The sequence below is a fragment of the Heterodontus francisci genome, chromosome 11 (genome assembly GCF_036365525.1).
Source record: "Heterodontus francisci isolate sHetFra1 chromosome 11, sHetFra1.hap1, whole genome shotgun sequence".
NCBI lineage: Eukaryota > Metazoa > Chordata > Chondrichthyes > Heterodontiformes > Heterodontidae > Heterodontus > Heterodontus francisci.
Window position 1 is genome coordinate 48,260,725 of NC_090381.1, and position 21,224 is coordinate 48,281,948.

At 42.3% G+C, this 21,224-nt stretch overlaps 1 protein-coding gene across 10 annotated transcripts in view; it reads left to right on the forward strand.

Annotated features, from left to right (window-relative positions):
* pxylp1 (2-phosphoxylose phosphatase 1) overlaps positions 1–21,224 on the forward strand; it is a 209,704-nt gene that overhangs the window by 143,962 nt on the left and 44,518 nt on the right. For all 10 annotated transcript variants that reach the window (XM_068042116.1, XM_068042118.1, XM_068042122.1 and 7 more), the window contains one exon: positions 11,684–11,810. In XM_068042116.1, coding sequence (XP_067898217.1) covers positions 11,684–11,810 — 127 coding nt within the window. The remainder of the gene's footprint in view (positions 1–11,683; positions 11,811–21,224) is intronic.

Here is a 21,224-nt window from a genome sequence, read left to right on the forward strand (position 1 = left end):
TATTGCTGTTGGGGGTCCTTCTTGCTGCTGACCATATGTTTAGCTGTATGCGGCTAAGCGAGGGCATTGGGGACATAGAAACATAGAAAATAGGAGCAGGAGTAGGCCATTCAGCCCTTCGAGCCTGCTCCGCCATTCAGTACTGATGCCATGGCTGATCATCCAACTCGGTAACCTGTTCCCACTTTCGCCCCATACCCTTTGATCCCTTTAGAATCAAGAGCTAAATCTAACTCCTTCTTGAGAACATACAATGTTTTGGCCTCAACTGCTTTCTGTGGTAGTGAATTCCACAGGCTCACCACTCTCTGGGTGAAGAAATTTCTTCTCATCTCAGTCCTGAAAGGTTTACCCCGTATCCTTAGACTATGACCCCTGGTTCTGGACTCCCCCACCATCGGGAACATTCTTCCTGCATCTACCCTGTCAAGTCCTGTTAGAATTTTATAGGCTTCGATGAGATCCCCCTCACTCTTCTGAACGCCAGCGAATATAATCCTAACCGACTCAACCTCTCCTCATACGTCAGTCCCGCCATCCCAGGAATCAGTCTGGTAAGCCTTCGCTGCACTCCCTCTATAGCAAGAACATCCTTCATCAAATAAGGAGACCAAAAATGCACACAATATTCCGGCGTGGCCTCACCAAGGCCCTGTATAATTGCAGCAAGACCTTCCTGCTCCTGTACTCGAATCCTCTTGCTATGAAGGCCAACATACCATTTGCCTTTTTTACCGCTTGTTGCACCTGCATGCTTTCCTTCAGCAGCTGGTGTACGAAAACACCCAGGTCTCGCTGCATTTTCCCCTCTCTCAGTTTATAGCCATTTAGATAATAATCTGCCTTCCTGTTTTTGCTACCAAAGTGGATAACCTCACATTTATCCACATACTTCATCTGCCATGAATTTTCCCACTCACTCAACTTGTCCAAATCACCCTGAAGCCTCTCTGCATCCTCCTCACAACTCACCCTCCCACTCAGTTGTGTGTCATCTGCAAAGTTGGAGATATTACATTTAGTTCCCTCATCTAAATCATTAATATATATTGTGAATAGCTGGGGTCCTAGCACCGATCCCTGCGATACCCCACCAATCACTACCTGCCATTCGGGGAAAAAACCATTTATCCCTACTCTTTGTTTCCTGTCTGCCAACCAATTTTCTATCCATCGCAATACACTACCCCCAATCCCATGCGCTTTAATTTTACACACTAATCTCTTATGTGGGACTTTGTCGAAAGCCTTCTGAAAGTCCAAAAAAACCACATCCACTGGCTCCCCCTCATCAACTCGACTAGTTACATCCTCGAAGAATTCTAGTAGATTTGTCAAGCATGATTACCTTTTCGTAAATCCATGTTGACTCTGCCCGATTTTACCACTGTTCTCCAAGTGCTCTGCTATAAAATCTTTGATAATGGACTCTATAATTTTCCCCACTACCGACGTCAGGCTGACTGGTCGATAATTCCCTGCTTTCTCTCTACCTCCCCTTTAAATAGTGGGGTTATATTAGCTACCCTCTGGAGGAACTGTTCCAGAGTCTATAGAATCTTGGAAGATGACCACCAATGCATCCATTATTTCTCGGGCCACTTCCTTAAGTACTCTGGGATGCATACCATCAGGCCCTGGGGATTTATCGGCCTTCAATCCCATCAATTTCCCCAACACCATTTCTCTACTAATACTGATTTCCTTCAGTTCCTCTCTGTCACTAAACCCTGTGTTCCCCAACATTTCTGGTATGATATTTGTGTCCTCCTTTGTGAAGACAGAACCAAAGTATGCATTTAGTTGGTCAGCCATTTCTTTGTTCCCTGTAATAAATCCCCTGTTTCTGACTGTAAGGGATCTACATTTGTCTTCACCAAGCTTTTTTTCTTCACATACCTATAGAAACTTTTACAGTCTGTTTTTATATTCCCCGCAAGCTTGCTCTCGTACTCTATTTTCCCCTTTTTAATCAATCCCTTGATCCTCCTTTGCTGAATTCTAAACTGCTGCCAATCCTCAGGTCTGTTGTTTTTTCTGAATTATATGCCTCTTCCTTGGATCTAAGGCTATCTCTAATTTCCCTTGTAAGCCATGGTTTGGCTACCTTTCCCATTTTACTTTTGTGCCAGATAGGGATAAACAATTGTTGCAGTTTATCCATGTGCTCTTTAAATGTTTGCCATTGTCTATCCACTGTCAACCCTTTAAGTAACGTTTCTCAATCTGTCATAGTGAACTCGCGCCTAATACCTTCGTAGTTTCCTTTATTATGATTCAGGACCTTCGTCTTAGAATCAATTATGTCACTGTCCATCTTGATGAAGAATTCTATCATATTATGGTCGCTCATCCCCAAGGGGTCTCACACAACTAGATTGTCAATTATTCCTCTCTCATTACACAATACCCAGTCTAGGATGGCCTGTTCTCTAGTTGGTTCCTCAACTAATTGGTCCAGAAAACCATCCTGTATACAATCCAAGAATTCCTCCTCTACGTTATTGTGACTAATTTGATTTTCCCAATCTATATGCAGATCAAATTCACCCATAATTACAGATGTTCCTTTTTCGCAGGCGTCTCTAATTTCCTGTTTAATGCCATTCCCAACATCACCACTACAGTTTGGAGGTCTGTATACAATCCCCATTAACGTTTTTTGCCCCTTAATGTTTCTCAGCTCTACCCATACAGATTCCACATCGTCAGAGCTAATATCTTTCCTCACTATTGCGTTAATTTCCTCTTTAACCAGCAATGCAACTCCACCGCCTTTTGCTTTTTGTCTGTCCTTCCTAAATACTGAACATCCCTGGATGTTCATTTCCCATCCCTGGTCACCTTGCAGCCATGTCTCCATAATCCTGACTATATCATACCCGTTTACATCTATTTGCGCGATTAATTCATCCAGTTTATTGCGAATGCTCCTCGCATTAAGGCACAAAGCCCTAAGGCTTGTCTTTTTAACATTACTTGTCCCCTTCCCACTATTTTTCACTGTGGTTCTTACAACAACAATCAATGGTCCTGTTTGATTCTGACCCTTGATTTCTCTGTCTGTCACTTTTCTTATTCCCCTTACTGTCTATTGTTCTCGTCTTTGATTCCCCCTCCTCTGACTCCTTGCAAAGGTTCCCATCCCCCTGCCATTTTAGTTTAAACCCTCCCCAACCACTCTAGCAAATACTCCCCCTAGGACATCAGTCCCGCTCCTGCCCAGATGTAACCCGTCCAGTTTGTACTGGTCCCACCTTCCCCAGAACCGGTCCCAATGTCCCAGGAATCTAAAACCCTCCCCTTCACACCATCTCTTCAGCCATGTATTCATCCGATATATCCTGCTATTTCTACTCTGACTAGCACGTGGCACTGGTAGTAATCCTGAGATCACTACCTTTGAGGTCCTACTTTTCAACTTACTTCTTAGCTCCCTATATTCTGCTTTTAGGACCTCCCTTTTTTTTTACCCTCGTCGTTTGTACCAATGTGTACCACGACCACTGGCTGTTCACTCTCCCCCTTCAGAATGTCCTGTAATCGCCCTGAGACATCCTTGATCCTAGCACCAGGGAGGCAACATACCATCCTGGAGTCTCTTTTGTAGCCACAGAAACGCCTATCTATTCCCCTTACAATTGAATCCCCTATAACTATCGCATTCCTACACTTTGTACTCCTCCTGTGCAGCAGAGCCAACCGTGGTGCAACAAATTGGGCTGTTGCTGCTTTCTCATGAAAGGCCATTCCCCCCAACAGTATCCAAAACAGTATATCTGTTTTGCAGGGGAATAGCCACAGGAACGTCCTGAACTGCTTGCCTAGTCCTCTTGCTCTGCCTGGTGGTCACCCATTCCCTTCCTGGCTGTGGAGTCTGAGCCTACAGTGTGACCACCTCTCTATACGTGCTATCCACGATACTCTCCACCTCGTGGATGCTCCACAGTGTCCCCAGCTGCCACTCCCAGCTCCGAAACCCGGGCTTCCAGGAGCTGCAGCTGGAGACATTTACTGCACACATGCCGGTCCTGGACACTGGACCTGTTCCCGGCTTCCAACATGGAGCACGAGGAGCGCACCACGGCTTTGAGCTCTCCTGCCATAACCCTTTAAATTAACCTTTTAGAAGATCTTAATGTCAAATAATATCAGTTACTATAGAGCCCTTCTTCCCTGGTCCTCATTACTACAGAACTCCTTAAAAAAACACTACTTACTATATATGAAAATAAACTGTAAACCTTTCTTACCTTAGATACTTACCCAGCTATTTAGAGCTATGCATAGTGGTAATATCATTGGACTAGTAATCCAGAGGCCCAGGCTAATGTCCTGGGGACACTGGTTGAAATCTCCTCCTGGCAGCTGCTGGAATTTAAATTCAATTAATTAATAAAAATCTGGAATTGAAAGCTAGTCTTAATAATGGTGCCATGAAACTATCATCAATAGTTGTGAAAACCCATCTGGTTCACTAATGTCCTTTAAGGAAGGAAATCTGCTGTCCTTACCTAGTCTGGCCTACATGTGACACCAGACTCACAGGAATGTGTTTGACTTTTAACTTCTCTCTGAAATGGCTTAGCAGGCCACTCAGTTGCCAAGGACAATTAGGAATGGACAACAAATGCTGGCCTTGCTAGCTATGCCCACATCCCATGATATAATAAAAAAAAAGATGGAGTGTTGAGGTCCAGAATGGCAGTACTGGCGTCAAATCAGCGTTACACGATGGTTGACATGATCTGTCTACTCTGCTTACTTCGGTGGATGCTCCCTGCGGCCAATAACACCCTCACCAAAACGGTGTTCGGCGTGACTGGAACCAGAAGTGAGTGTGCATGCCATGGATACCATTTTCGATGCAAACGATACTTGTATCACTGAAAATATGGACTCTAGAGAGCTGAATTTCAGGGCCTCAATATTTCTGCTGTACTTTTCCCAGCTAACACTATAAGGACGATTGGAAGAAAATGTTTGGAGTAGGATATTCTGGAAATTTGAGCCTGTGTTCAAAGAAGGACAGTTGTGAGATTTTAAATGTTATATCTGAGCTTCTGTAGTGGCTTAGTAGCACATGCAGTATGATATGCTAAATCACTTAGATTGAAAGGTGCCAACTTTGGTTGGACTGTTGGTACGGGTACTGCAATTGACTGAAGCATCTTGGTTTGAGGAGGTTAGAAATCATCCCATTGCTGATTGTTATCCAGTGCTTCCTACTATACAGTGCAAAGATGAGGACCAGATCAAACTACACTGTGTTGTTTCCCACAGTAGAATCGGCTAACCAATTTAGCTGTCTGGGCTGTGCCTCACTTTGCCAAAGATATTAGGGCTAGGTTTTCCTCCTATTTTCAGGAAATACATGAGTGGATGGGGAAGTGAAATTGCCCTGGGATCCATTCTGTCAGCTCCCAATATCTGGAATATTCTTCCAGAGTGACAGTGGACACTGAATACGTGGCCCATATCTGGCTGAATGTATTCAAATATCAGGAGGTACAGTAGCATAGTGGTTATGGTTCTGGATCAGAATTCATGAGTACAAATCCCACCGAGTGCCAAATTGTGGAATTGAGTCCTGGAAAATTGGATCAGAAAAATGTTGAATTGACATAAAACCTTTTTAATGTTCTTCACCTACACTTCTACATGGTATTTGTGTCTCCAGTCCTATAATATGTGGTTGACTCTTAATGTCCTCTGAAGTGGTCTACCAATCCACTCAGTTGTAAAATCGAACAACTGCTACGAAACTGAACAACGTTAATGTGACAACAACCAAGGGGACTGCAGGCATTCAAGGAAAAGGCTCACCAACTTCTCAGGAAACAATAAGTGATCATCAATATGTGTGGCAATGTACTACTCACATCCCAAGGTGTGAAAAAAAGAAGGAAAAAACATCATCTGATGCTTTTTCCTTCATTAGCATCTCTGTGAATCTGAGCATCAACGATGTCGTTATGTACCAGTGTTCAACATAGCTGAAGGACCACAGTGGGGTTGTGTGGCTTTCAATTTTATATAACCTGCAAGCTGAGTGCAGTTAATCTTTATTGCACTTGACAAGCATGTCAAACTTAAAATTTGTAAAACATTTTCTTAATTCCTCAGCTGCCCAGAGGCTCCACTTTGCTCCACTTTCCTCTGCTCCATTGCTGCAGGCATCCAGCCCCTCCCAGAGCCAGGCTGTTTGATGCCACTGGAAGTCCCACCAGGAGCTTACTGAACAATATTTAAATTAGCTGAGCCAGGAAAATCCATTGAGGTCAACACCAAGAGGAATAGGCAGGAACCATGCTCACTCTGCCAGTTCTGACAGGATTATCACTGAGGAGTGTCTGTGGAACTGTATTTCAGCATGAGTCAGTGATTCTGGGAGAAGGGGGTAATTTATCCATTTCATGTCCATTTGGACAGAAACTCTGTTATGGAACATACAGAAAACGCTGTACTGGAGCAGCATAATCAAGTGGTTTCATACAATATTCGTGTGTGCATCATATAATTTTCAGCAAGGCAGTACATCAGTGGTACATTGTATTTACAGTGTTGTCACTAGGATTTTGTAAAGTGCAGTGGTGGGTGGATAAATGAAATTTTCATGCTATATTCCTTTGAATTGTAAAACATTCTCTAATTCTTTGATAAACTGATACTGGGAGCAAAATGTAAAATCTATCAGCAGTATAATTGGATATTATTCTTTCAAAGTTCTAAGTGAGACCATTTTGAACTGGGATCAGGTAGTGGTGGTTAAAGGTCTCTCATTGTTAGTGGCATTCATGGCAGCAATTCAAGATGGTTAATTAAGAGAATCATACAATGTTACAGTCTGTTGGTTTAGAAGCAATCTTTCCTCTGTCCCCTGTGAAGTATTGATATTAATACTCTAAATAGTGATAGCATAGATTCAATTTAAACCTGATTATCAGCTGCCCTGAGGTTTTACTTGATAAATGCACAGCCCATTGTGAAACTGAACCATATAGAAAGAATGACTGCTGCCTGTGGAACCCAGCCTGAGTTTGCACCCCGGGGTCAGTGGGGGTGCGGTGATGGGGGGGGAGAGGGAGAGGGGTGGAAGGGGGAATTCTGATATGTACTATCTGGAATCTTTTGTAATTTCAAAAATGGTAACCGTGGACATTAGTATTTTAGACTATTAACCCACTAGAACTCCAAAACGGTGCATTCCTTGCCTGACCGATCTTCAGAAGTATTTCAGGCTCAGTGCTAGTCTTTCCTGTCACTTACCACAGATGTAGTTACACGCATGTGATGTGTAACAAATTTAGACTGAATCTGAATTGTGTGACTTCAACAGAAATGCTGTTATTTGAACACCAAGCATTGAAAATGGCACTAAATTCTGATGTAAGTTAACATATTTTTACCAACATTTCTGAAGTGCTTTTCTGGTGTTGAAGGTAACAAGATTTGCACATTTCATTAATAGCTGCATCTTTTTCACTTAAGGAACAGTGAAATATAGATTGCAAGCACAGAGTTTAAATATTGGGTCTTTTTTTATATTAATTTATTTCTAAACATTGAGTACCTCTTTGCGTGCAGCTCAGTCTTACTGTACATGTTTGATTCCTATTACCCTGACAACGTGGCAAGTCAGAAATGCTTATTACAGTATTTATGCAAATTTGCATCAGGAGATGCATATTCATTGAATGGGAAAAATGAAGTCTATTTTACATAAATACAGGCAATTTTATGGGTATAGGTGAATTTCCTGGGAAGTGGTGTTCAAATAGAAAACCTTGATTTCCACATTCTGATTGCCCGTTTATACTTATTTTCTGTCACTCCACATAAAAGCTGGAGATCTGAAATTTAAGTTTAAAAAAAAAGACAGGAAGATGGCTCTCTAGTTCAAACTGAAGATCTGACTGCAGCTTGTAAAGGCCCAAAACAATGTGGCTCTTAAACTGCTTTTAACATTGCGTAAGACCTATGACAATTGTGTCGTCAATTCCTGGAAATGCAGCACTCTTGCCAACTGCAGATCAAATGGAAAACATCCGGGTCCTTCCAGCAACCATTTGGTTTCTAGCCAACTGCGCAAACCTTATACTTTATCAACTATCAGCACTAGCTCAAACAATGTAAAAGCAGCTTTTTGTACTATAGGGTCTCTGCATATTGGGTCATTTGTATTGAAGTACATGAGCTCAATCTTGACAGAGGTGGCGTCTGTAGGTGGGAGGGTGGAAGGTTGCAGGGTTTCTGTTGGTAAACCCGGACATTCAGGTTTCCCCATGTGCTGAGGAGCTTTGGCTCTACAGTATGTGTAGTTTTGCTTTGATAGATTTTCTGCCTGGCTTCCAGTCAGGCTGGGAGCATTTCAGACGAGACAACAGCCACAGTTAAGTTGGCTGCTGCTACAAGTGGGAGCATGGAGATGTAACTGATCCCCAACCCCAGTGCGGGGGTGGTGGTGCTACCCAGGAGGGCTGATCCATGACCCAGTGTGGGGTCTGATCCCTGACCTCGGGAGGCAGAAGTGAGGGGTTTTTTTGGGCTGTGGGGGCAGTGGTCTAATGGTTGTGGGGAGCTTGTGAGGCTGAAGGGAAGCACTTACATTCTCCCCAAAGGTGCTCCCACCTCCTTTCAGCTGCCAGGTTTCCTGAGGCTCAGGAAATCTGGCTGGCCAAGGTTAAACTTGTACAGCTGATCAAATTAGAGGCTGCCAGCCTCATTAAAATATTTAATTGGCCAACCTGCCTCCTGGGAGTGGGTTGGTTGCCTGCCCCTTGTCCTGCATCTGTTAAGCCTGGAAGTGGGCAGATTTGTGGCTGGTTGGAATCGTTTTTGAGATTTTAAAGTATTAACATCTGACCCAACCCCAACCCACCTGTTTTTGGGGGTTATAATTCAACCCATTGCCCATGTGGTTGTCGCTAACAGTGCCCGTATTAATTGCCAATCCCTAATTGCCCTGGAGAAGGTGGCTTCTTGAACCACTGCAGTCCATGTGATAAAGGTGCTTTTAGGCAGGGAGTTCCTAAGAAATGGCAATAATTTCCAAGTCAGGATGGTGTGTCGCTTGGAGGGGAACTTGCAGGTGGTGGTGTTCGCATGCATCTGCTGCCCTTGTCCTTCCAGGTGGTAGGGGTCACGGGTTGAATCTGGGACCCTCCTGGTCTGAAAAGTCAGTGCCCCAATTGGCAGTGCAATTATGCACCAAGTCATTGTTGTTTTTGGTATAAACCTGCATGATTTAAGAATGTATTATTTCAGGCACTAGTGACAGTTACTTGCCTTTAGAGACAAAATTTTATCTTTCTCTGTTCAAGCTATATTTAGCAGACCTTGCTGTGAGCTGTTTCCAGTTTTTGTGTGCTGAATTGCTGGCAGCGCTGGGTGGAGATTCTGTTTCTTCATGGAAGCTGTCTGGAAATTTCTGAAATGCAAACCAGATACCGGGTAATATTCCAAGCCACCATTGCAGAGCATCACCAGTGGGGCATGTAGCCGTAACATGGTTTTTTAAATCAAGGCTTTGTGCTGGCAGTAGCCCTCACAGCATTACTCATTTTTTAAAAATAGCATTTTGTTTCTACCCCCTTTACTTTAGTGTCCTACTGAGCCATTAGTTATTAAGATATTCAAAGAATTTTTATCAGCCAGGAACAGGTTAAAACTCAAGCTGGTATACTGTCTATTGACATCCCGATCTCCATCCAGCTTTGGCCCTGGCCTGGACAAAAGGTGGCATCCCTAAACACAGATTATTCCACATAGGTACTCTTTAAAAGCAATTTCATATTGCACAATCCCAATGCATTCAAACAAAGGCTGGAGCAAGATTGCTCACAAGTGTGTTTGATGTTAGAGATACTTGGTTGCTCCACAGAGGCCACGGCCATACTCATGTTTAAATGGAAACCACAAGTGAAAGTCATTCAGGATTTCAGGGCAAACAAACTGACAGTACAACTAAATAGCATTTTATGAAATGTGGCTGGACTTTAAAATCTGCAGCTGTCTCGATGAATGTGGATTGATTATATTTAATCTGCTAAGAATTTTAAACTCAATAAAGAGATTATATTTAAGTGGCATAATTGTATCAAGAATTATATACAACTCAAATGAATTGGAAATGGTTTAATGTATTGCTATGAACAGGGTTGCACGTGTGTGAAATAGACTGAGCTGCACTAATACTAAAGAGCAGATTTAAGCCTCCTGTGAAAGGTGCATAACCAGCACAGAGGGAACACAAAATTGGAAGGATGGACATTACACCAAAGTCCTACTTGGCTGCAACTCACTCGCCTCTTCCTGACTTGGAAATATATTGCTGATCCTTCACTGTCGCTGGATCAAAATCCTGGAACTCCCTCCCTACCAGCACTGTGGGTGTTCCTGCACCAGATGGATTGCAGTGGTTCAAGAAGGCAGCTCACCACCACCTTCTCGAGGGCATTTGGGGATGGACAACAAATACTGGCCTTGCCAGTGGCTCCCACATCCTGTGAAACAAATTTTAAAAAAACTTGTCTATGGTGAATGCTCTTATTCTGTAGAGTCATGAGATGGTTCTGCCACCACTGCCAGCACTTCCACTTCTGCTGGTTGGCTGCTGCTGAACTCTACTTGCCTCTTGTACAATCTGCTAAGAAGGCCAAATTGGAGGGTTGGATGAGTCCTTTTCCTGCGAGCTGAAGTCTTTATCTCTCTCTCTCATTCTGCCATTATCCAACTGCTGGTTTCCGCTTGTGGATTAACAGCGAATTCTGTTGGGACAGACCCTCAGCTAGTGCTGAAGAGAATGAAGCCTACTATCAAGGTGCTCTCAAGCCGACCTTCTAACCTGTATCAGCCAGAAGTAAGAGACTGGAGCTCAAGGTCGCGGTAGTGACAAACAAACTGGTAGTGAGGAAAGCTGCAACTGTACAAAGCCCTTCTATTTTTGGGAGTTCCCATGCAGGCTGCTTGGAGTTACCTCATACTCTAAGGTACTCTGCAGCTTGCTAAACCTTCCTTGCATATCTACACACATGTCAGACAAGCACTACTGCATGTTTGCTTACATTGCAGACAAACGGCTCAAAGGACTGCATGAAGACTTTCTACTGCTTAATGGGTATAATTCAGCATAGTTTGAGCAGAGAGTCAACCATGTAGTTAGTTGTTTATGCAAGCCATTCTTTTATGGAGTGAGGTTGGAACAGAATGGGAACAAACTTCGAAAATTCTGTGGCCACCATCTGGGAAGGGTGCCTACACCTCTCCCCACCTCACCCCCACCCTACCATCCAGTGAAACTTTATTTTCCCCTTATCTTCAATGGTCCCAGACACTTTCACACCCTGGACTTAACTAGTGGGATCTATTTGTATCCTTTTGGAGACTTGTGCATCCAACCTCACTGGCTGTACTGGTCCCCTGATATATATATATATATATATATATATATATATATGCAGAATTGTATGAGGTTTCTGCTCAGAAGGCAAGCAGTGATTAGTGGGTGTGATGGTGTGTTAGTAGAGTAGTAGATGTTGCCTGAATGCATCTACATTGATTTCTGTTTTAAAAGCTCAAATATATTTACAAATGAATTACAAATATTGGTTGTATATTGTGAAGAGTTTTTATCTGCTCAAAATTTTGTGTATTAATGGCTGACTTTTTCCTGTATCCTTAGGCCATGCACCACCAGACTATAAATTAATGTCAGTACATGTTATGATTCGCCATGGTGACAGATATCCTCTCTATGCCATTCCAAAAACAAAGCCACCACCCATTGACTGTATACTGATCCCTGGAAGGTAAGTTCATTTATAGAACATATTTATTTAATATTAGATTGTGATGGTGAAATGATGTTGGTGATTGAAAGAAATGCAATCTGATTAAAGTAGGGGTCTTCCCTCAAAATACAACACATAAATCATTATTTTGAAGTTTTTGAAAGGGTGAAAGACTTAATTATGACTATTGGGAACTTTCTAACAGAGCTTCATTTTGCAGAGTAAATGTAATGCTTACATCCTGGAAGAGACTCTTGGTAAATTTTGCAATAGCAAACACTTGACTTATTACATGGCAGCAGCAGACTTGTCCTCTGTCAAGGGTACAGCCTGTGCTGTCAGGCATTGACCATTTGCCCTGTGGGTTGTGAATTGCATGCATTAAGGTACTGAGGAAAAGGTATATTGTAGCACAGAATTAGTGCAAAATATTTTGGAAAGGGAAGTGGAGCAGTCAGAAGAAATGATTCATATTGGAACTAAGTTATATCACTGAGGTCCTACAAAAGGAATTACAGGAATTAGAAGGAAAATTCTTAGCAGTATCTCAATGGTCGCAATCTGGGAAATTTGAAAGGCTAACAAAGCATAAGAAGAAAAAATTAGCACATCATAATAAAAGGAAATAGCTAGAATTTTTATAAACATAATAAAAACAAAAGACTAGTTAAATAAAGAGTAGGATCATCCAGAGAAGGGGGATCTAGTTGTGCAGGATAAAGGCATGGAGGAGTTATTCATAAATATTTTATGCCAATGTTTACAAATGATAAAAGTCAGAATTTCTGTGCATTAGAGCAGCAAATGGAACAATTGTTAAAAATAACTGTAAAAAAGGAATTGGTTCTGGAAAACTATCCTGACTTAAAGTTGATGAATCAACAAGTCCTGATGGAAGAAGGTCAGACAGGAGCTTCCAGAAGCTCTGATCGCAATTAATAAGTGTTGCTTGGATTACAGAAAGATTGGAAGTGATGTAACCCAGGGGTCATTGTTGGGCCCACTTTTGTTTTTTATATCCATAGACGATTTGGACTTGGGCATACGGAACGCAATATTGATGACACAAAATTAGGACGTTTAGCAATCAGTGAGGGCTGTGGAGTACTTCAGGAGGACTTAGCTAGGCTAGCAGGAGAGGCAAACAGACATTTTCATGTGAAGAAGATATTTAAACTTGAATTTTAACATTATGTAAACAATTAGTAATAACATGTTACAAAGGCAGTTCAGTTATGTCACAGTAATTCAGTATTAAATGCTTGCTGATTATTAATATACCGCTGAGATCATTGTCTGATATTGGTATAGATGAATTGAGATTAATTTAGGATTAGACGCCATAGATAGTAGACAAGTTAACAGCTGTAGATAGCCAGCTATCGAATAGATTAAAGTCTATATGCTTGTAGTTCGTAATCTTTCCAAAATTTATATGACTTCATCCTTATGGACTGACATAGATGAACTGCTAGCCTTACCTTCCTCTGGGATGATAGTGTTAGCCTTCTGCAATGTCAGAATGATGAATCGCCGTGTCTGAAGGTGCTGTCCATTTCTCCTGGATCGTCTGCTCCTGGGTAAATTGACCTGTGCTGATAGTTGTATCTGAACTATATGGCTTAAACCTTACTTCCCTTGATCTCAAGGAAACTTTTATGTCCAAGTGACACACTTAAATTTGCCTGTATCGGCTCAGTTTAGCGATGCACATCCTAACTTTTGTAACCTTCCCTACTGTCTCTTTGTGAGATGTAGTTTCCAACTGATAAAGAATTTCTATACCTTTTACTACAAAAACACCTAAAAGAACTACTGCTAAACTAAGAAGAGGTCTGAACATTGATCTTTAATGTGAAAATCATTGACCCAACAATCGTTGTCAGTGAAACTTTGAGGCTAATAGTGCTTGCTATTATTTAAGTGCAAATGCCAAGCAACTAAAGGCAGATATGCAATCAGATGTGGATATTGCAAAGTTGCTGTCAGAGATGTACCTTTCTGCCATTAGCTTTGCAAAATGGCATCTTGCTCCCCAGCTCCCCATTCAAATGCATTGAACAGTGTGAAGTTCCTGTACTTGCACGATAGATGCAATCTAAACTTGCCACAGAAAGTTAAGTCAAGTCACTTCAAGTCTAAGTGCCCATTTAACACTGTGATAAATGTTAATTACTGCTAGTCAACCTCTGGCACTGCAAATGAACTATTACAGGTGTGGAGTCTCATTCCTTCAGGTAACTTGCCACACTGTGCAACTGATACTTCAGGCAGGATTTTGAGTTTTGTGTTTGGACTCCGACATCAGGTTCAAATGGGGGTCATCAGAAGCAGTCACCTCGCAGTGATTTTTTGAAATTAAAATAAAAATTATTAACTTTTTTTTCTGTCCCTTTTCTCTCTCTCTCTCTCTCTCTCAACCCAATCTTTCTTTCTGTCTCTACATTTCTCTTTCTGCACCTGATTTGATATTGAATTCACCATTTTAACCAACACTTCCTTCTCAGTCCTTGCACTGTTCATTTTACAATCTTTCAGTCTGATTGATTAAGAAGAAAGACAGTTGCTTGCTCTGTTCACTCAGATCCTAGATACCCTGTAAAGGGGGCCTGTCATTTATCTCAAACTTTCAGCCACTTGCAGGGTAAAATATTGTTGACATTAAATGGGTAAGGGCAAGTCTAATTAACAGCCAGCAGCGTTATTTGACCTGCCACAGACATTTTCTTATATATCCTTGATTTCCAAAGAAACCTCCTCAATCCTATTGACCAACAACAGAAACAGTTTGCATTTATAATGCACTTTCAACATAGTAAACATCCCCAAGGCAATTTACAGGAGCGTTATGGAACAAACTTTTTCTGTACCTGATTTGATATTGAATTCACCATTTTAACTCACACTTCCTTCTCAGTCCTTGCACTGTTCATTTTACAATCTTTCAGTTTGTGCCCTCTGGACACTAATTGGCCAATTCAGGGAAAATCACTGCCACCAATTGACCCTGACATCAGGGCCCTGACACAAAACCCAAAATCCTGCTCGAAGCATCAGTTGCACAGCATAGCAAGTTATCTCAAATGTAAGGCATTACAGATTGCGCCCATTTGAGCATCAGCACTCTTTGTATCAATCTCATGGCCTACTCTTATTATGTTTTTATGATTAAGGGAAATGGGGATAGAGTGGGAAGGTGGAGTTGAAGTAGACGATCAGCCATGATCATATTGTATGACAGAGAAGGGTCGAATGGCTTGTTTCTGCTCCTATTTTTTATGTTCTTACGTAAAATTTAACATCAAGTCACATAAGGAGTGTCTTAAAGGAGGAAACAGAGGTAGAGCAGTGGAGAAATATAGGGCCGAATCTTAACTCCCAATGGAGTGGGGTGAGGTGGGGGGGGGGGGGCACAGGGAGTGGGTTTGGGTGCGGGCAGGGAGTTAAAATCTCGAAAGGTGGTGTCAGATTGGAAACTTGACATGATCCCACCCATTTCTGGGTTTCACAGGGTGTGTACAGAGGTAAGCAAGGAGCCCCCATGGATCTGTTGAGTAAGTAATTAAAATGTTCACTTAGGCAATTGATTCTGCTTTTAACCCAGAATTCTGGCTTTAACAGCCAGAGCAAGTGTTGACAGCAACTCACCAGATTCTACCAGGGAGAGCACAGTGGGGGAAGTCATTGTTCATTGAAACTGACAGGTTGGGAAACCTACAAACAGTGAAACTGAAAAGCTGCAGTCTTCCCTAGGTGAGAGGCCGGTGCTCACAGCACCTCTTCTGAGAGTGTGCTTTCAATGTTTGATCCAGTTTCTTGAAGTTCACTCACCTTGATCTGCACATCCCTGCTGTCAGTCTTCACTGCAGCATTGAAGCAGCTTATGCAGCTCTACCTTGGACCTCTGATAAGAAACAACTGGAACAGCAATGGCAACACCAACAATAGGAGCAATGCCAACAGCGGTATCAGCTGCCTTCTCCGCAGCCACATGCCGCTGCACGGGATAGAGGGGATCGAGACAGATTTCTAGCTTGAAGGAGGCAAGGCCCCCAACACAGGGTCTCCAGTCAGAGGATCAACTCTCGTGACATGTGTGAGAACCAGTGCCTCAGGAGGCTCAGGCTTTCATGCCAGGTCGTTGCTGATATCTGCAACCTCCTCGAAAAAGGCCTGCTTCCCAGTGGACCAAGTGAGTATGCATTGCCAGTGGCCATCAAGCTGCCTTTCATCTGAGATACCTCCACCATCCTCCCCATCCCTGTTTCTCTGCCTCTGCCTGGAGTTCTGCACTCTCTTCTGCAAGATAGAAAACAGAGAGTTGTGAGTATGAGAAATGAATTGTGTGGAGAGAAGGGAAGGACAACATTTGTGGAGGGTGATTGTGATGCATGTATGTGAGATGGCACAAAAATGAGGGTGAGTATCAGTGTTGGCTGTTCTGATGAGAATGTGAGGAGGTGCCTCCAGAGAGAGGAATAAGTGGAACTGCAAGGTATATTAGACTGAGGTCTAGTGTTCTGAGATGTGTTGTGCAGGAGAATTCTGGGGAAGGCAGAGTGTGGATCTTGGCACCTGAAAGTGTCACACCAATCACCTTTCCTGCCCTCCTGAGGTCCTTGAACTTTTGATGCTCAATCTCGTGCTCGAGGGACCACACTCACACTGCTCACTTCCTTGGCCAGTTCCATCCACACCTTCTTGGCTTCTTCCACCCATGCTTGGCAAACATCATCTCATTTCAGTCCCACAGATCCTGCAGCAGGATGTCCAGGCAAGAGTCTGAGACCCAAGGAGCAGCCTTCCCAGGTCTCCTCTCCATTCCTGTGGTTGCTAAAGCCATGTCCAGTTGAGACTTTCTGACCCCTGTGGGGGTCACTTTAACTAGAAATCCTTCCTTTGATGGATTTGATGTGTCATCCTGCTGGTGTTCTCTGATTGGTTGGGAAACACGGACGTGGAATGCTACTGCTGTGGCTCACCATGGCAAAGCCTGCTTCAAGTTCAAATGGCCTCTCTGCTGCATGCAGGTCTGGTTGCAGAAAATTCTACCCATAGAGAGGGAACTTCAGAGCTTAGGGCTTGGACAGCTGATAGCACGGCCACCAATGGTCGAGTGGTTAGAATCATGAATGCTCAAGTGGCTGGAATTGGCGGAGCACAGAGGTCGAGGGGGCATCGTGGGGCTGGAGGAAATTACGGAGATAGGGAGGATGAGACCATGGAGTGATATGAAAATAAGTATGAGAATTTTAAAATCGAGGCGTTGCTTAACCAGGAATCAATGTAGACCAGGGCAGATGGGTGAATGGAACTTGATACAAGTTAGGTAGCAGGTACCAGAATTGAACGACCATAGATTTGCAGAGAGAAAAACTGGGAGGCCAACCTGGAGTGCATTGGAACAAACAAGACCCAAGGTAACAGAGGATGAGACTTACAGTAGAAGATAAGCTAAGTTAAGGGTGGAATTGGGTGATCTTACAGAAGTGGAAAAAGGTCTTATTGACCATGTGGATAGGTGGTAGGAAGCCCACTTCGGGGTCAAATATATCACCAATGGTACGAACAGTATAGTCCAGCCTCAGACAGTTATCAGAGAGAGGGATGGGAGTAGCAAGGGAATAGAGTTTGTGATGGGGACTTAAGAAAATGACATACGCCTTCCCAATATTTAATTAGAGAAAATTTCTCTTTATCCAATACTAGATGTCAAACAAGTAGTCAGACAACTTATAGAGTGAGGAGGGATCATTGGAACATTGGAACAGGAATAGGCCATTTAGCCTCTCGAGCCTGTTCCGTCATTCAATTAAATCATGGCTGATCTAACTCCAAATACCCACCTTTGCCCCATATCTCTTAGTATCTTTGTTTAACAAAAATCTATTAATCTCAGATTTAAGATTAACAATTGCTCAAGCATCAATTGCCATTTGCTGAAGAAAGTTCCAAACTTCTAACACCCTTTGCATGTAGAAGTGTTTCCGAATTTACACTTGAAAGGTCTGGCACTAATTGTTAGACCATGCCTCCTAGTCTGAGACTCCCAAACCAGTGGCAATATTTCCTCTCTATCTACTCTATTTGTTTCCCTTAATGTCTTGAAAATGTCGATCAAATCGCCCCTTAATCTTCTAAATTCCAGGGTATGCAATCCCAATTAGTGTAATTGCTCCTCGTAAATTAACCCTTGGAGTGCAGTTATCATTCTGGTCAATCTATGCTGCACTCCCTCCAACGCCAATATATTCTTCCTAAGAACTGCACAGAACTGCTCAAATACTCCAGGTGTTATCTAGCCAGGGCTTTGAAGAGCTGAAGCGTGACTTCTAGCCCATTGTATTCTAGTTCTCTAGATATAAAGACCAACATCCATTAGCCTTTTTGATAATTTTCTGTAATTGTTCAGGACATTTTAATGATCCATGCACTTGGACCCCAAGTCTCTTTGAACCACCAGTGTTTCTAGTTTTTCACCATTTAGAATGCAACCTGTTCTATCCTTTTAATTCCAAAGTGGATGACCTCACATTCACCTACATTGAAATCCATTTGCCACAGTTTTGCCCATTCACTTAATCTATCAATATCTCTTCATAATTTTATGCTTCCATCTACACTGCTTATAATGCCCCCTGTCTTTGTGTCATCAACAAATTTGGATATGTGACTTTTGTTATGAAAGTGCTTCTTTTAAAAAAATTTTTGAGGATTTGTATTTTGGAATTATGGATATTGGTTCATTTGGAAAATGGAAAAGATTCCATGGATGTGCTTTCTTTTACAAGGGTCACTGGGAAGACACTTGAGCTTTGTGTTTAAAAACAACCATTGCTGGATGTCACACGCCTTAAGCTAGATAAACAACAGGAACCTTGGTGGCCAGGGGAGTTGTTTACAGAGAAATGACATGTCAATATTTATGGTGGTCAGGAGGTTTTGACTTGCTGTTGGGGTGTGGTCTGTTTTGAAGGCAGTTGGGTTTGTAGACAGCTGAAAGAAATACCCAGCTCATCTTTCCTCCACCCCTCTAAGAGACCCTGGAAAATCCAGTGTGTGAGAGCTAAAACCCCTGATGCCGCATTTCTCCTGAGAAGCTCCTGGAAAGCCTTCCGGATTAATTCTCGACGCTGCCTGAAAAGACCTACTGCAGAAAGATCTCAGTGACAGCAGTCTATGCGTATTTGGGATACCAGAATAAAGGGACAGCTGATATCATTCCATATCTTCTCCTTCAAGAATTAACAAGTATTTGGCCGAAGTATTCTTTTTAGTCTGGTCTTTTGGAAAAGACCTCAAGAGAAAATTTCATTTTTTTCCTTTAAACAGTGTGTGTGAGTATGTGTTGGGAACTTTCATATTTCAATCTGTGTGTTAATGCTTTACATCTTTACTGGATAAGTCTTGTTTGATAATAAACTGATAGTTTTGTTGTTTATTAAGAAACCTGTTTGGTATATTTTATTCTGAGATAAAGAGTACAGTATATGATTGACCGTATCGGTAACTGGGTAAACATTTAAATATGTTGTGACCTGTGGAGAAGTGGAACTAGAGAAAGGCAGTGCACTCCTCCCACCTTGGTCATAACACTTTATATCCAATCATCTTAGTCATTAATAAATACAGCCTCTTCCTCTAAGGTAAATATTGATGAAAACTAATTAGCACGTCTAGCATTTCCTTATTTTCATTGACAACATTACCAATGTTAGCTTTTATGGGATAAAAACAAGAAATGCTGGAACCACTCAGCAGGTCTGGCAGCATCTGTGGAAAGAGAAGCAGAGTTAACGTTTTGGGTCAGTGACCCTTCTTCGGAACTCTTTTAGCTTTTATGGGGCCCACATTGCTCCTGACTACCCTCTTTTGCATAAGAGAATTGTAAAAATGTTTTGTGCTGACTTTGATATCTCTTGCCTGTTTTTTTTCATACTCCTTTTGTAGCTGTTACTATCTGCTTTGTCACCCTTTGCTGCTCTTTGTATCTTTCCCATTCGCCAGGATCTGTGCTTTTGTTTTGCATTTTTGTATGCTTTTTCTTTTATTTTTATGTTGTTTTTACTTTTTTAGTTGGCCATGCCTGTCTTTTTTGGCAAGTGGAGCTTTCACTGCTTAGAGATATAAACTGGATCTATATCACGTTAAATTATTTTTGAGCACCCCCTACTGATCCTCTGTCATTTTACCCTTTAACATATTTGATGAGTTTACTGTAGAGAATCTCTGTCACATCCCATTGAAGTCAGCCTTACTTAAATACTTAAAAATAAGAATCTTAGTAGCTGTTTCTCCTTTCTTCCTATCATCACTACGTTGAGCTCGATCATATTATGATTTTTTTTTATTCGTTTCATGGGATTTGGGCATCGCTGGCTAGGCCAGCATTTATTGCCCATCCCTAATTGCCCATGAGAATGTGGTGATGAGCTGTCACTTGAACCGCTGCAGTCCAGGAGACCTAGGTACACCCACAGTGCTATTAGGAAGGAAGTTCCAGGATCTTGACCCGGTGACAGTGAAGGAATGGCGATATAGTTCCAAGTCAGGATGGTGTGTGACTTGGAGGGGAACTTTCAGATGGTGGTGTTCCAACACATCTGCTGCCCTTGTCCTTCTAAGTGATAGAGGTCGCGAGTTTGGAACGTGCTGCCTGAGTAGCTTTGGTGCATTGCTGCAGTGCTGCCAATGTGTGTTGGTGGTGGAGCGAGTAAATGTTTTTGGATGGGATGCCAATCAAGCGGTGTCCTGGATGTTGTCGAGCTTCTTCAGTGCACCCATCCAGGCAAGTGGAGAGCATTCCATCACACTCCTGACTTGTGCCTTGTAGATGGTGGACAGGCTTTGGGGAGTCAAGAGGTGAGTTACTCGCCGCAGGATTCCTAGCCTCTGACCTGCTCTTGTAGTCGCCTCTGGTAGTCACCAGATTGTTAAATTCCAGAAAGCTTGTTGTGGAAGGATAATGCTGGAGCCTATCTTTACTTAGTTTCACATTTATTATACAGAGTAAAAGGATTACAAACATGTAACTCCTCACTCAAACCCTCCCCCAGTCTCAATAAGAGTCTCCTTATAAATGCTCAGGTAAGACCCCAGTTAACACCCTCCACCTGCTTATAATTAAACAATTGCTACACAATTAACAATGATCATTATTAAATAAGTGTTAATGCACCATTAGGCTGTTCGTAAATCTGGCTCATTACTCATTACTAAATCTTATATTGCCTTTCCCCTGTTGATTCTAGGGCATATTGCTGCAGAGATCTATCCTGGACTTATTCAAGAAATTCACTACCTCTCTGACATGTGCTAATCTGTTTATCCCCAACAGTATGAAAGATAAAATTCCCCATTAAAACCACTCTGACTTTGCTACATGTTTGCCTAATCTCTGCATTTATACAATCTACCACTTCACAGCTGCTA